This window comes from Talpa europaea (genome assembly GCF_964194135.1).
Source record: "Talpa europaea genome assembly, chromosome: 1".
In the NCBI taxonomy this organism is placed as follows: Eukaryota; Metazoa; Chordata; class Mammalia; order Eulipotyphla; family Talpidae; genus Talpa; species Talpa europaea.
In genome coordinates, this window is record NC_140073.1 from 90,745,615 (window position 1) to 90,763,454 (window position 17,840).

A 17,840-nucleotide genomic window follows, 5' to 3' on the forward strand; every position below is an offset into this window, starting at 1 on the left:
ACCATCTAGCATACTGAGATACTGTTAAACAGTATCTGTTGAGGGCCTCCCCGGCGGTGCAGCAGGTTGAGCACAGTGCTATGAAGCTATCCACAGCCTCTGCAGCATGGGTTTGATTCCTGGCTGGCCAGGGAGAAACCCACATGGCGTAGCAGACCTCTCCTGCCTTGCCCCCTGTTCTCTTCAGCAGTGTCTTCGGGCGTCTGCCTGTCCTGCTCCCTGCTCTTTCTCTGGTGAATTCTCTCACCCTCCTGTGCCTCTGACCTGTACCCGAGTTGTTGTAAAAAATATTTTTAAAAAACAGTATCTGTTGAGCTAATAAAAATCTGTGACCATTTACTTATTTTAGGGTTTCTTGGTGCCATGAAAGATTGCACTATACCAGAATTTCCCAGTAACTAATTTATCTAAAATCATTCTTTTGATGCCTTTTTTTTTTAATTAGTCCTATAAAGTTTTCGATCGAAAGCATCATTCAGTTTGAGCTGCCTTCATAGATGATTGTTTTTGGACATGTGTTCTACCCCTAAAGTGTCAGGAAGCAATGACATTGGAAAGGGAAACAAGAATTGCTTTTCAAAGTGGGCTGCTTATTTGTGAAAGTTCCTTAGCCTGTCCTACAAGACTAAGTTGCCTCTGGGAGGCACAGGTTTAGGGAAGGCATTCAGTTTGCATGCCTGTTTATACTGTATTCTTAATGACTTGTTGATAGTTTCAGACAGCATTAAAGTATTTTTCCAGAAGTGAGCTTCAGATTGGTAAGTTGTCAAAACAGTTCTCTTCTGTTTAATGTTGGTTGCATACGTAGGACATTGTGACAGAATAAGCTGGTCACAGGACCATGGAAAACATTTATATTTTAGAAAATAGTTAATATAGGGCCTCCCTGGTGGCGCAAGGGGTTAAGCAACACGCTGTGAAGCAAGCTGCAGCCTCTGCAGCATGAGTTTGATCCCCGGCCTGCCATGGAGTAACCCATGTGGCACAGCAGACCTCTCCTGCCTTACCTGCTGCTCCCCTCAGCAGTGTATTTTGTCAGTCTGCCTGTTCTATTCCCCACTCTGTCTCTGGTGAATCTTCTCACACCCCACCTCTCTGGCCTGTACCCCAGCTCTTGTATGCATAAATAAATCTTAAGAAAATAGTTAATATAATTTATGATTATGTAAGATACTTTAATTCCATTTACTTATTTCAAGGAAGGGTGGGAAAAGCAGTAGCTGTGCCTCCCAGAGGCAACTTAGTCTTGTAGGACAGGCTAAGGAACTTTCACAAATAAGCAGCCCACTTTGAAAAGCAATTCTTGTTTCCCTTTCCAATGTTATTGCTTCCTGACACTTTAGGGGTAGAACACATGTCCAAAAACAATCATCTATGAAGGCAGCTCAAACTGAATGATGCTTTCGATCGAAAACTTTATAGGACTAATTAAAAAAAAAGGCATCAAAAGAATTATAAAAAAGGATGATTTTAGATAAATTAGTTACTGGGAAATTCTGGTATAGTGCAATCTTTCATGGCACCAAGAAACCCTAAAATAAGTAAACGGTCACAGATTTTTATTAGTTCAACAGATACTGTTTAATAGTATCTCAGTATGCTAGATGGTCATCCAACTACCCAGAAACCAGCAAGCTACTATAAATGAATAAGTATCATGCAATCCTTGATATGAAGAATTCTTTAATTTTTCTTATTGAGATTTTAAAAAAATTTGACCAACTTGAAATATGGTGGGTTTTTATTCAGTTGTTGTTAAATTGAATTTCTACATTTATCACTGATGTTAATTGCTATTTGTGTTTGGAGAGTAAGATGGATGGTCTTGAAACAAATGGCATCCTGATATATATAAGGACATATGTAGACAACAACTGATTAAAAACAATAAATATGAAATAAACAGCTTATATTGGACTGTCAGTAAAGTGTGCGTTTGGGGAAGGAGTCCTGATTAAAGGGCTTCTAGCATTTTGTAATATACTTTGAGCACACTTGAAAATTATCACATATTTGAGATTTAGCTTGGGAGGTTTTTTATAAGAGCTGGTCTTTTAGGAACTACTAGAATGATAATAGATAGTAAGAGGGGTGGCATTCAAGATATATTTGCTTGAACTAGATCCCTATTTATTGAAAAGGTTGCCCCTCCTCCTCTGAATTGCTTTTGCTCATTTGTTAAAAATTAATTGGAATATATATGTGGATCTATTTCTGCGTTCTCTCTGTTCCATTGATCTATGTGTTTGTTCTTCTGCCAATATTACAGTCATGCTTAATGCAGCTATATGGCAAGGTTTAACATCAGAAAGCGTGATTTATACACTTTGTTCTTATTTTCCAAAAATCTTTATACATTTATTCATGTTCACAAAGAAATTTGCTGAGATTTTTATATGAATTGCATTAAACCTACTCATCAGTTTATGGAGAATTGTCATTTGCTGAGTTTTCCAGTTCATGAAGTATTTAGGTTTTATTTGATTTCTTTCATTTGCATTTTATGACTTTCATCATATAGATACTATGTATGTTCTGATTGATTATATCTTAGTATTTTATTTATGTAGAAGCAGTTATAACTGGTACTACATCTTTGATTTCAGTACTTGTTCGTTGTTAAGTACAGAGAAATGCCATTGACTTTGTGTTGGTCTTGTATCCTGTAACATTACTGAACTTTTTAACATTTTTTTTGTTTGTTTGAAGAGTCCTTAGGAAGTTCTATGAGCCAGTCATGCAGTTTGCAAATAGAAACAGTTTTATATCTTCTTTTATAATCAGTATGCCCTCAATTTTCTTTTTCTTGTCCTAGTACAGTAGCTGTACTTTTTAGTACTATGTTAAAATAAGAGTGGTGAGAGCAGACCTATGTGGCTTAATTCTGAATTTAGAGGGAAGCATTCCTACTTTCACCACTGAGTATGTTAGCTGTTGTTTTTTAAATGGGTTCTCTTTGTGAGTTTGTGGATGTACCCCTCTGTTCTTGGTGTATTGATAAGGCCATATGATTTTTCTCTTTTGGTTGTTATGGTAATTAAATTGATTTATTTTATAACTATTGAACAAACCTTGCCTACCTGAAATATACACTACTTGATTGTGATATATTACTTTAAAAATATATATAGTTGAATTCTGTTTGCTTAAATTTTGTTAGGGATTTTTACATCTATGTTAATGAGAGATATTGGTCTGTATCTTATTTGTGTATGTGTTTGTGTGCTGTCTTTGTCTTGTTTGATATCAAAGTAATATAGGCCTTATAAAATTACTTGTGAATATAGTCTCTCTTATTCTGTTGCTGGAAAACATTGTGTAAAGTTTGTGTGTATAAGGTTATTGTTGGTATATTATTTTAATGCTTCACACTTTTAAAATACAAAACCTTAATTGTCCTTGGATGCAGTTTCTTTAGGTGTAATTTACCTTTACTTCATGGTGGGAATATTTTAGATTTGAATATTACTGTTGCCAGGGCTATTGTATGGTCAAATGTTACATCAAATTTCTGATGATGTAATATACCTTTTTAAAAAATGGTGGGAAAATAGAAACCAGCAGTACATTAATGCATAAGCAGTACTTTGGAAATAGAACATTCTCTAAAGTAACTCTGATAATGGATTCCGTAACTAGATTTGTTGATTCCTATACGAGGCAGGAATGTGAATTATGAAACTATGGATTTTCCATAATAATTTGGGAATTATGGTTATGAAAATTGAGTCTGATGTGGAAATAAAGTAGTGAAAGGTTTAGTAACTTGCTCAGAGTCATATTTTGTGAACTAAATTCCCAGTTTACGTCACAGTCTACTAAGCCAGTGGTACTTACTAAGGGAAGAACATTAGACTGCCAGTGAGTCTTTGCCAAAATGAAAAAAGAAAACACATTAATATATCCTCACCCCCATTAACCCCATGTGCTTTTCTGCTACCATTCCTTCAGTCTACAAAATGTACTTAAACATGAATTTGAGAAAACACACAGAAGAGTCTGATGCACATCATTATTTAGGAACAATTATAATGAACCTTGTACTCGGTTCTCTTATGTCAATAATATTATGAAAATAATATTAATTTGGAGTTACTTTGATAGAAAAAACCCATGGGTAGAAATGTAAAGTTTCAGAAAATTTCAAATTGGAAGGTACTATTAAAATAAAAATAAATTAAATAAATATGGTAACATTTAAATATGGAGAATTTTAATGATATATAATATCAAAATGTATACAAATAAGATATGATTTAAATTTAAGCTAAATATATAATGTAAAGATAATTAAAATATAGTTTAAAAATTCCAGAAAACTTTGGATAATGCAGGAAATAAGCATTGTTCATGTTAATAAATGTTATAACACTGATCAATGGAAAACTCTAAAAATGCTGTGTTCTGCTTTTATCAGTGTGATTTCAACTTTCACTCATCTGTTTACAAAGTGCAAATCATTTTTCGTAATCTGTTTGGTGGCCCTGAAATGGTGAAAAAATTAGCATATGAGTAACTTTTGCCATCCTTTGTAGAACTTTAGACTCACATGAGCTTAAGAACATAAAAATACATGACATTAATATTATTATTATAGTTATTGTTTATTTAGAAATGTGGTTTGGTAGAGGCTGATTTTAGACTCAGATGAGGAAGGGGCAGTAAGATTGTTGCAGTTTTCCCCATAAGCAATCTTTCTGTATCAATCAAATGATAATGTAGATTTAGAAAATAATCCTGAAATTGTATTTGTCTTTAAAATTGATTAAAAGCTTTTTTTTTTAAAAAAAAATAAGGTGGTCATTAATTTATCTTTTTTCTAAAACAGACAGGGCAAATAAAAGGCATTAGTTTTGTTCCCCCTCCTTTCATTCAAGACCCTTTACCTCTCACTATAGTATCTGAGTGATTGGAATTGACATCAAAGCTAAAACTCTTTTGGCTTCTGTGCTAGGGAATATATTTCAATTTTGTTTTGTTTAAGTAGTATTTTCTTATGCACCAATGATACCTTCTTTTAGATAATGAAAATAATTACTACTGTTTTTGACATCCATTACATGTTGTAAGCTGTTGGATAAGGATGTTGTTTTTAGAGTTAGTTGATCATACAACTTGTGGGTCACATTTAGCCTGCAAGCTACAAATGATTATTATATTTTAAAAGTTAGAGAAAAATGAAAAAATAATATTTTGTGACATAGAAATTACATGAAATTTAGTTTTCTTTTCCTATAAATCAAGTTTTATTGGAACATAACTATGCCCATTCATTTACTGTCCTATGAATGCTTTTGTATTACAATAGCAGAATTGAGTAGTTGCAACAGAGACCATATGGCTTGCAAAGTCCAGGATATTTACTGTCTGATATTTTACAGAAAAAGTTTGCCATCCCATTTTAAGTTAATAATGTGGGCAGTGAATGATTGCTTTTGGATTACTTAATAAGGGAGAAACTTACTTTGCTGATATTTTCAGCAGGTTTCTGAAAAGGAATAATTTAGAAAATAGCTACTATTTATATGTGGATAAATAGTAGTCACCCCGTTGCCAGTGGACTTAAAGTTCACAGTATATCAGTTCATGCTATTATTTTTTCCATAGTTGAAAGGAAGTGCATAGCGCCATTACTGCCGCAGATTATAACAGTTTCTAATTAAGGTTCTGTCCTAGTACACTGTAAAGCAGCATTTCTCAAACTTCAATAAATTATTTGGACTTAAAAATTTATGATCCCAAATAGCTTTTTTATGTGCGTTACATCTATCAGTATTTTTCATATTAGAAATTAAGACAAAATATAAAAATATTTATTTAAAATGAACAATAATATAAAAATTTATGTTTATGAACAGATTTTTAGGAAAAATATTTCCAAAGCAAAAAAAGAGAGAAAATTTTGCCAATCTGTTTAATGATTATTCAAGTAAAATACAACAGGATTTTGTATCTGTTTCTCCATTTAGTCAGTTGTGATTTGTTGTTTTGATTTGAAGAAAATGGCCATCACAGATACAGGGTTAGAAAAAGGAAGGAATATTTTTAATATTTTTTTCAGATGATTGTTGATATTTTTCTCTGATGCTGTACCAAAATTCAAGTGGTAGTTTCTTTTTTTTAATTATGTTTATTGAAGTACAAACTATATAGATATACAATTTTTAAAGATATACAATTCTGTGAGTTTTTATTAACTCAGATGTATAGTCTCCAACATAGCCAAGGTATAGAACACTTACATTATCCCAAAAAGTTTTTTCATACCTTTTGTAATAAGTCATTTTCCCTCACTTACAGCTTCTGCAACATCTGATTTGAGTTTGTCCCCTTTCCTGGATTTTCAGTAAATGTATTCATATAATACACAACCTCTTTTAATTCTCTCTTCTTTCCCTTAGCATAATGTGTTTGCTAAATTGTTGAAGGTTTCCATGCTACAGTTATCATTAGTTCATTTCCTTTCTGTTGTATATTTATTTAACTATTTTTGGGTATTAGGTTGTTTCCAGTTTTTTAAATTGTAATGTTTTATCGAGGTAACTGTTTTACAATACTAAATACGATTTACAGTATAGGTCCACAGATCTTTAATGTGTGTTACCACTACTACACCTCCCACTGAAGCACCAGTTATCTTCCACTATAGTCCATTGCCTGCCCGTTCCTGACCCCAATTTTGTTTCCACCTCCCCTCTGGTAGCCTCAATTCTCCAGTCATATTTCTAGGGTTTGCTTTGATTTAGTTTTGTCTGTTCCTTTGTTTTGTTTCCATAAATTCTATGTGAATGAAATCTCCTGGCATTTGTTTTTTCCCTTCTGACTTATTTTGCTTAGCATAATCTCTAGTTTTTTGGTGATTATATATAAAGCCATCTATGCATTCACATACAGATTTTTGCATAGATGTATGCAAAATGCTTTCATTTCTTACAAAGTGACTAGGTATGTGATTGCTGGGTAGCATGGTAGGTCTATGTTTAACAATAAGCTATAAAACTACTTTCCAAAAGTGGCTGGAGTATTTTGCATTTCCACCACTAATGTGTGAAAGTTTCAGTTGCTCCTCATATTTACCAGAACTTGAGATTGCCCCTTTTTGTTTTAGTCATTCTAATCAGTATTAGATTACCTAATTACCTTTTTCCATTCATAATGAAAAATATCTTCTGTTCATATCTCTTTGGCAAAATGTCTATAAGAATCCTTTGCATAGCTTTTAGAAATTAGATATTGTGTCTTATTGACTTGTAAGGGGTCTCCATATTCAGAATATCAAGTCCTTTTTTAATATAAAATTTGCAAGTATTTTCTCCCAGTCTGTGATATGTTTTTCCCTTAACTTTCAGAGTTTTAATTTTAATGAAGTTCAGCTTACCAGTTCATTCTTCTGTAGCTCATGTGTGTGTGTGCATGCGCGAAGAAATCTTTCATAATTTAAGGTCATAAAGATTTATTATGAATTCTTTTAGAAGTTTTATAGTTTTAGGTTTTATTTTAGGTTTTTGAGTTTAGCGTTAACTTTTGTATGTGGTATGAGATGAGTTGAACCTCTCTTACTTTGCATATGGATATCCAGTTGTGCTAGTATTAGTTACTGAAACACCTTTTTTCTCTACTGAAATGGCCTGGCATCTTTTTTGTGTATCGGTTGACCATATATGTTTCTATATTTCTGGATTCTCTGTTCTATCCCATTGAAGCATGAGTCTGTTTTTTCATTAAGGCTACAGTGTCTTGATTGCTGAAACTTTATAGTAAGTCTTAAAAACAGGTCATATGAAATCTCTTTTTTATATCCTTTTCAGAATTATTTTGGGTATTCCATTTCCCTTGCTTTTCCTCATAAGACAAGAGATAGGTTTTTAAAAGTTAGTTACAGTGTAAAATCTGAAATCATTAATGAACCTTTTATGTAACATTAAAATCTTTTGGGCTATATTGAACATTGAATGGATCTTTTTACCCATGAATACTTTTGTAGTATCACACATAATTTATTTGGAAAATATTGGTTCTCTGAATTATATAGACCTTCTAAGTACTGGCACTTGTTATTCAATATTTAAAAGTCACATTATTTAATATCACCACTGATCTCATCAGACAATGCTTCAAGTATTGGGAAGGTGTCAGGCTGGTGGTAGTGGATACAGATTTTCCAAAATTCTTATTTTGGCTTGAAAACTCAAATTTTATCATTGGCCATGCATACTATACTGTCAGTTGTTTTTCTTAAAGTAACAGATTTGCTTGGTTCATTTTTGATGACATCTGTCAGTTACCAAGTTTGGATAACCATGGTTGGTTTAGTTCACTGTTCAGTCATGCAAGGATTTTTTCTTGAGCCACCATCATACTTCAGTAGTGCTTTTGCTTAGTTCACATGTTGTCACAGAATATTATAAACAACTCTACTCATGGGTCAAGATTTAATAAAATTAATTTTACTGTCTTTTATCAAGGACATTATATGAAGTGAAAGACTTTTTCCAGAAAATTCTTGAAATATGTATATCTCTATTGTTGTCATTATTCTCATAGTACAGAGATTGATCTGGAAACCTAAACCTAATGTTTATAAAACACTAGGAAGACAGTATAATTACTGACATTTTAGGAGTATATAAAGGTACAATACTGGGATATCTCTTATTTTAAAAGCTAATAGTTCCATTGAGTTGTTGTTTTATTGTCTTATAGGTGCTATACTTGGTAGATCAGAAACTCAGGAGTGTATTTTCTATAATGCTAATTGGGAAAGAGATAGAACCAATCGAACTGGTGTTGAACCCTGTTATGGTGACAAAGATAAACGGCGACATTGTTTTGCGACGTGGAAGAATATTTCTGGTTCCATTGAAATAGTGAAACAAGGTTGTTGGCTGGATGATATCAACTGCTATGACCGGTAAGAAACATTTTATTTTTTTTGATAGTGTTGAGTAATTTTCATCATTCCCTCTCTTTAAAAGGGGAAAAGATCAAGGCATGAATTTTCACTTAAATGTTTCTTATGATGGGGTTTTAAAGACCATTATAACATGCTCTAATCACATGATACATATTTTAAAATAATAAAATAAATACAGCATTTTTGTTATATCTTTGATATTCTTTGAACAATCTACCAGGTAGTAAGAACTGTAGATTGAAAATAATTTCTTATGTTGTTAGAATTATACATTTTTTTATAAATACCAAGTTTAAAATGTAAGGATTTAAAAAATTGCTTTAAAAGAGATTATATCTGATGAAAATCTATCTTCAAGGAGAGGAAAGCTTAATAGTAGTATTGCATTTCCTTCTTTATGTATCTGGAAGAAATTGATCTTATTACATTTTCCTTCTTTTTTTTCTTGTAAAGTAGGCCCTTTGTTCTTTACCCCAAGAGACATTTTAGCTTAATGGTCAGAATTACATCAGAACTAACACAGTCCTAACAGAAAGCTACATTTTACTTAAAAGATATTGCTTAAATTGTTTTATTCTTTACTGGAAATAAAATACAATAGACATCTTATGATTGCCTGTGATCTTTCTGTAAGGAGTACTGTAGATGTTGGACTGATTACTTAAACTATTTGGGCTGCTGGATTTTTATTGTGGTTGGTGCTGTGGTTGGTAGGGGTTGTGAAGTCCTAGATAACCAGACTTTTTGGAGTATACTCATACACTCATGGAATACTAGATACCTATTCACAGTTAGGAATCTCAGTTAATTACCATGAATCTGTGATTGATTTGCCATAATAGCAGAATGTATTGAATAAACTAATGTTTATTCAAATTAACTTTACTTTTCATGAGAAATTAAAAGTTATTTAGGTATATATTTAGTATTCAAGGCATATTTCTAAATCTGTGTATTTTCCAGGGATTATTTCTCTGTTATTAATACATTTTAGCCGCATTACTTACTTACCCTCTCTACTAACAGAGGCTATCATCAGGTGACATGTACTATTATGAAAAGTATGTAGGGCTGCTATGGAAAAATGTTCAGAGGTCCCCCCCCCCCAAACAATAGAATTACCATCCATTCCACTTCTGGATAGTTATCTAAAGGAAAACACTAACTCAGAAAGAAATATTATCTACATATGAGCATTATTAACAATAGCCAAGATATGTAAACAGCCTAAGTATCCACTGATGAATGCATAAAGAAAAAATAGATATGTATATATGCACACATACATAATCAATTGTAGGTGCACATATGTGTATATATTATATGTACATAAATCGGGCGTGTGTGTATATTGTATGCACAGGACACTATACTAAATGAAATAAGACAGAGAGAGACAAATAGCATATGATTTCACTTGCATGTGGAATGTAAAACACAATACAGAAAGCAACACTGAACAAATAGTTACAGAGAACAGATAGGTGATTGCCTGAGGCAGGAGCTGGGAGTCGGGTAAGCAAGATGAGTGAAAGTGGTCAAAAGTTTCAGAGTTCCAGTTATAAAACAATAAGTCCTGCTTAAAATCTTGGGCCTCCCTGTTGGTCTAGGGATTAACTCTCAGCTCTATCACTGCTACAGCCTAGCCTGAGTTCTATGCTCGGCCAGGGAGTTAACCCACATATGAAGCAACAGACCTCTCCTGTCTTACCTGCTGCACCCCTCAGCAATGTTTCAGTAGATCTGCCTGTTCTGCTCCCCACTCTGTTTCTGGTGAATCTCCTCCACCTCTGGCCTATATCCCATTTCTTCTATGCAAAAAAAAAAAAAAAAGCAAGTAAGTCTTAGGTATATAATATACATCATGGTGACTATGGTTATTAAAACTTTATTGAATAACTGAATATTTGAAAATTGCTAAGAAAGTAGGTCTAAAAAGTTCTCTGCATGAAAAAGAATTATAAATAATTTTGTTCCATTTACCAATAGTTGTTTTTTTTTTTTTTAAGATTTCTTTATTTATACAAAACTGGGGTACAGGCCAGAGGTTCGGGAGGGTGAGAGAATTCACCAGAGACAGAGTGGGGAGCAGTACAGGCAGACTGACTGAAAACACTGCTGAGGGGAGCAGTGGGTGAGACAGAAGAGGTCTGCCGTGCCATGTGGGTATTTTCCTGGACGGCTGGGAATCAAACCCTCACTGCAAAGGCTGCAGACAGCTTCACAGCGCTTCACCCAACCCATTGCGCCACAGGGGAGGCCCCCAAAAATTTGATCACTGGTGATCTTTGCACAATGTATACACATAGTAAATCATTAGGTTGTATACCTGAAATTAATGTAATGTTCTAGCAATTATATAATCAATTTTTTTTTTTTTTAAAGAAAGATACCTAAGAAGAGCTTGGGGGGAAACTGAGTTTGGGGGAATCATCTTTATCCAAAACTTGTATTAGTTGAAATTAGGAATCCCTGTTCTTTCTATAGTGCTTCTCATCTAAAACCAGTATCACTGGATATTGGGGATTGGGTGGTTCAATGCAAATGATAATTACTACACCAGCTTTGTTTCCAGAGGTTAATGTTAATTTAAGAGTATGTGATATTTTGCTTTTATATTATGAATTTGACTCAAAAACAAATATTAAGACTACTAAGAGAAGGAAGAGTCAAGAAATGTCAAGGTGTGAGGGAAAAGACAATGCTAAAATAGTGAAATTGGATAGAGAAAAGTAGTTTTCTTGAGTTAATTAAACTAGATTTTTAATCACATTAACTTAATTGAGGCATGAGTCGAAATATTAAATGTTTACATCTCTTTATAAATTGTTAAAACAACTTTCATTTGTCCATAACTTCCTAGTTAGTACTTATTAATATTGATTTTAAGGTTTGATTTTTTTTGAAAAGATTTATTTATTTATGCATACAAGAGCTGGGGTACAGGCCAGAGGTGTGGGGTACCAGAGCCAAGAGTGGGGAATAGAACAGGCAGACTGACTGAAATACACTCTTGAGGGGAGCAGCAGGCAAGGTAGGAGAGGTCTGCTGTGCCATGTGGGTTTCTCCCTGCCCGGCCTGGGATCCAAAACGTGCTGCAGAGGCTGTGGATTCCTTCATAGTGCAGTGCTTAACCCCTTGCGCCACCAGGGAGGCCCTAAGGTTTGATTTTTGTTAAAACTACAGCCTTCTAACTTTTCTTGAGCTTTTCACTTTAAAGTTAAGTTCAACCTTATTATAACAGCCATCACAAAAATTCATTTTATTTTTGTAAGATAATGTCCTCCCTGATGTTTATTAGCAATATATAAATACTTGAATTTTTCTCCCTAATAGCATAACTGTTTCTTTGTGTTGGTTTGGATTTGTTCTAGAGGTGAATTCCTAAATTTTCCACTATTTAGGTCATATATAGAAGGCTGTTTTTTAGTTACTAAGTCCTATATATTTATTTTTAACAATTGTTCTGTACTTGCCTATTTATTGTGTTCAGGGAATCTAAATCTATTACAAAAAAATGACATTCTTAATTCCAAGCCTACTTTGAGTCTCCTGTGTTTCGATACATTCTTTCATGAGACATGAGCTTACCTCATTTTGTGTATATGTATTTATATGTATACACATGTGTATTTATATGTACATTCATATATAGTGTTATTTTTGTATTCATGAAATGGGTATTTCCTGTGAGATAAAACGCTCCTTGAATCAGTTTCTTCATTGGCTTTATGATCTTCTTTAAGATTTTCCAGTAAAGAAAAAAAAGATAAGGTTACTTTAGATTCATTTTTAAAAACCAAATTAAAGCATAGTCTCAAGGGCCAATGCGATTGTTATAAAATCAGCAGTTAATTTTGTTTTCTGATATTAAAAAGCAGGATTCCATGAACATTTTGACCTTTAAAAAGGGATCATTAGGTATTAATGAAAAATCTTGAAATTGACTATAAATAACTTACTATGAGAAAAACTTTAGAAAAACACCTATCATTGATTCAGTGTGATAATGCTGATTTTTTAATTATTCCTCCTTTGTTTGTTTATAGGACTGATTGTATAGAAAAAAAAGACAGCCCTGAAGTATATTTTTGTTGCTGTGAGGGCAATATGTGTAACGAAAGGTTTTCTTATTTTCCGGAGATGGAAGTCACACAGCGTAAGTGCACAGGGAAAATACATAGGTTTGTTCAACTAGTAGACTGAAAACAAGAATATTTGTATTGATGGAATAATTTATTCCTGCTTTCTCCTACTCTTATTTTTCTCTTAAAATTTTACGCTTTAATAAATAGTTATTGTGGACTTTTGTAGATCAAATGTGAATTATTTTTCTCCTCCCCTTTCCACAGCTACTTCGAATCCAGTTACACCTAAGCCACCCTATTACAACATCTTGCTCTATTCCCTGGTGCCACTTATGTTAATTGCTGGAATTGTCATTTGTGCATTTTGGGTGTATAGGCATCACAAGATGGCTTACCCTCCTGTACTTGTTCCAACTCAAGTAAGTTATTGTCTTATACTTTGTGTTATTTAAAATTCTGTATTTTAAAGAAATTTTACTGTGGTAAAACCCACTAGGATGTTAAAAAATCATTTTCCTTTAATTTCTGAATGCTTATTGTCATGAGAACTATAGCTAATTTTGAAAATTTGTTAATATTCTCACATAAAGGTTGAATTAGAGTAGAATGCAAGGCATTCCCATTCCTGTTCTTCTTTGTCATTGTGGTATTTTTATGTATGAGATACACCATGCTTTGTTTTTTTAGAAGTAATTGGTGTTGGAGAAGTGATATTATAATTCTTTCCCATTTATTTCTTTCCTCCATTCCTTAATTTTGGGCCTTTCTATAAGACCCTTTGCCAGAACATCTTTTTAACCTATGGGGAGAGACCTAATAACCAAGAAAGTATGGAAAAAAAAGAGTTTTTGTAAAGGTATCAGGAAGATATTCCATAAAAATGTTTTTGGGAAGAGTGGTGAAGAGTGACATTTCTCATCATGTGTTGCAGGTAGTTCCAAGCATATTAAGTGTGTACAGACTACTAAACCTAATCCCCTTGATTCTGAATACCCATACCCCAAATATCTTAAAAAATATAGGGTGAAGTATAATCAGATTAAATTAATGAAATTTCCCTCATTTGCTATCATGTAGACAGCTGCCACTGCTCCGGTGCTTTACAGGGATCTTTACTATTAGGAGTTACTATTCTACAGACTATGGAAAGGTGACAGATTTTGGTTATATTTGCTTGAGACATCTCTAAACTCTAGTTTTTACTGTGTTTCTTTTAACTTTTAAGATCAAATATTCTTGACCTTCTGGATTTCTTAGTTTAACTTTGTTTCTCTAATACCAGTAGGATTAATGGTTAAAACTTGATAGAAGAAAATGGGAAAGTCCTATAATTTAATGACCAAAACAACTTTTTCCTATTAAGCTTTATTTATAAACACTTCTTTCTCAGTATTTGTAGCAATCTGTTAGTATTAAACTCAAAGGTAAAAAGTACCTTGTTCAGTAAATTAGGTAAACATGCCATTTGGTACAGCTGGAAGATTTTAGCTTTCAGACAGTAAGTTGTGGGTTTTTTAAAGGATTTTTTTAAACTTTATTGAGGAGGAAATTGAAGAATATAATCTTATACAGTTTTGATTGGATATTCATAAACATTGGGGAATCATTAATATGTCACTGAATATTTAAAAGCTGCTTAGAGTAGATCTTAAGCATTCTCTCTAAACACAAACACACACACACATACTCAGAGAGAGAGAGAGAGAGAGAGAGAGAGAGAGAGAGAGAGAGAGAGAGAGAGCATTTACAGGTGAGCTATGTGAGCAGATATATGCTATTTTTAAAGGATCTTTAAAACATTCTAAAATAACAAATTTTAGTTTATTTTAAATGGCCATAGGATACACTTTACCTTCTGTTGGTGATAAATATTCTTTGCTTAATATCTGCGTGTAGAAAAGAGAGTATTTAATACTGTAGTGGTATCTGATTTTACCGTAGATTTTTGGTAATACGAACAAGTGGAAGATTACATTAACAACAAATTTGTTTGGTTCTTAATGGAAGTTTAAAAATAATAATGTAATCCTATAGATAACATTCATTACTATTGTTACAGTGTACAGTTGAGTATTTTTTATGGGGCAGATATCTTACATATGACACCACTTTAAAGTACTAATTCAAGGGTTTAGACTTTTCAATAGAAAAGATGAATTATTACTCATAAATTAAACCGGAATCTTTAATAAGTAGCCATCTCTGTAGTTTTAGAAATTTGAGGGCATGGTTAATGTTGTTGTACAAGTTTTTTTAGTACTTGATAGCTGTGTGGTGAATTTGCATGAGCTTTAGGAATTACTGAAGAATAAGGAATAAATTTAAAGGTTTTATGATGGAGTGACTTGGAATGAATGGTCAAACTATTTTGTAGAAAAGGGCATTGTCATCATTGTGGAACTCCATTTATGTCACCTTCACCTTGTCTCAAACAGTATAATGACATACTTTAAGCCTCATTTTTGGTGACAGGTTTATACAAACTAGTTCTGCAAGACTAGTGACCATCTTATTACACAGTCCTTATTTTTAATTCTCATTTCAAATTAAGTTAATTACATCAACTATTTCTTACCAGGGTACTGGTAAATTACACATATAAAAATATGTAGAATATATAAGAATATATTTAGGAGCATTTAAAATGCTTAATTTTTTCCCCAAGGATTTCCAAATTGTGACTGGTAGAAAAGGATCACTTGTAAATTTTTAAAAAATTACAAATTACTGAAATACAGTACTGAAAATATGGAATGGGGCCTGTGATTTTGTATTTCTAATTAATTTTCCAGGTGATTCTGGTGACCGATCAGATGTTGAAAACACTGATTTGATTTTACCTCATAGAGTTGCTTATAGTGTAACCCCCATTTTATAGATAACGAAATTGAAAATACAACAAAGCTTGCTAGGTCAGAGCTGGAATCTCGGAGACTAAACCAAGGATTCTCTGAAACTAAAACTTTTGCGTCTTTCCCTTTTGCTGTTTTCCCTTTCTTTTTCCAGAAAGATGTCTCTGATTTTTCAGATAATTCAGTGAACATCATGGCATCTCAAATCATTCTGTTGGCTAATTTGGATGTGGGATAATTTGACAACTAAAGCGAGCAATAGCATCATCACATTGTCTCACATAGGGAGACAGAAAAAAGGGGAAAGAAACAAGTCATAAATGTATAAAAAGACACACTCATGTATTTTCCATTAATTTTTTTAGCACATTTAGAATAAGTTTTATGAACATTTGACTGTGTTGTAGGTAGATTCCTCTGTTCCTTGAGTTGATAATGCTAATGCCTGCTGGTTCAAGACTTTTGAGGAACAGAAGAAGTAGAGAGGGGAGATATAATACAATTTGAATTTCTATATTAGTACACAGCTGATTTCTGTATTTCATCCCATATTCATGTCCCCACACTTGAAGTTTAACTCCAGGATCAGACCTAGACTTATATAATGGTTGTTGATTTCTGGAGCATTTGTCCTCCAAATTCTTTATATACTTTTAAACGGTGATCTAATATCTGTCTTTCCTTTTCTTAGGGACATTTTTCTTTAAAACTTTAGCTAAAGACTGATTTGTGAATTAACTGGTTTATTGAAAGACATTAGTCTCTTCATGGAGATAACTTATTGATGAGTCATTCCTACAACAACAATGATATTGATGAGCATTTGCAGAGGTTTTCGGGAGAGCATACTCAAGTTACATATATTGTGCTTATCTGTTAGTCTTAGTCTTATTTTCTTATTGGGGAAAAGAAGATCAGTCCTGTGGGTCACTCTAGAGGACTAAGAGATTATCTGTCTGTCTCTTCTTAATAAGGTAATTCTGGCAGTTAAGTGGTAGGATCCTTTTATATGTAAAACATCATTTTTTTTAGGATTTCTTCTGGTTTTGGTAGTATTTTATTTTGAAGAAGCAATATTAGGGATATTTATGCTTTAAATATGGTGTTTAGGTAAGGTTCTTAGTAGCCAATAAAAAATAAATATTTATTCTAGAACAACTCTAAAATTAGTTAAAAGCATAGAAAAAAGTATCTGATGTTTTTTTCCTTTAACTTAAGCCGTTCTCCTTTCTTTATTTCTTCTTTCTTTCTAACCTTAAACTACTATTTTTGTAACTGTCTTATGACATCACTGTGTTCCCAGTGATCTTGGTGAAAGTCTTGGAGACAACTCCTTTTCCTATTCTTGGCCCTGTCATTTGCCAGTTCCTGTTAATTTACCTTTTCTTCCTTCCTTATCCTGTTAGTTCAGGACATTGTTACACCAAGTCTGAGATTATTTCTATAATTGATAGCTGGTCTTGCTTCTACTTTTCTCCATCTGTACTTTCATTAAAATAGCATTTTCCTGTCTGTGTTACTTCTGTGCTTAAAAATATTTGAGGGTTCTCATCATCCACGGCAAAAAAATTATGAAGTTTAGATTATAACATATAATCTTCCATACTTGAGAAATGCTTGTGTACATGTGCCATTCTCCCACGATTATAAGCTACTTGAAGACAAGGAATATATTTAATCATTACTCTGTCTTACATAGTGTTGTATGTAACAATCATTCTGTAAGTCATTAATTACTATATTGGCTTTGTTGTATTTAGAGTTATATTGAGATGATAGTCCAGTATGCCCACAGTTCCTTTAATAAACATTTAGTTGCTTTGGGACTGTGCCTTAAGATAAAATATTGAGGCCCTAATTTTGAGGTAAAATAAGGTGAGGTATTCCATGCTTTTAATGCCATTATTTAATACTTTCTGTAATCACAACCTTGAAGCATCCTTTTAATTTGTATTCATTCTGTCCTGTCTCTTTTGCTTGTGTTGA

General features: G+C 32.9%; 1 protein-coding gene across 1 annotated transcript in view; it reads left to right on the plus strand.

Moving 5' to 3' along the window:
- The window catches only part of ACVR2A (activin A receptor type 2A), a gene marked incomplete at its 3' end in the record, with an annotated part of 87,098 nt that overhangs the window by 39,806 nt on the left and 29,452 nt on the right, over positions 1–17,840 (plus strand). The window contains exons 2-4 of the mRNA XM_084238196.1: positions 8,704–8,911; positions 12,964–13,073; positions 13,267–13,421. Coding sequence (XP_084094322.1) covers positions 8,704–8,911; positions 12,964–13,073; positions 13,267–13,421 — 473 coding nt within the window. The remainder of the gene's footprint in view (positions 1–8,703; positions 8,912–12,963; positions 13,074–13,266; positions 13,422–17,840) is intronic.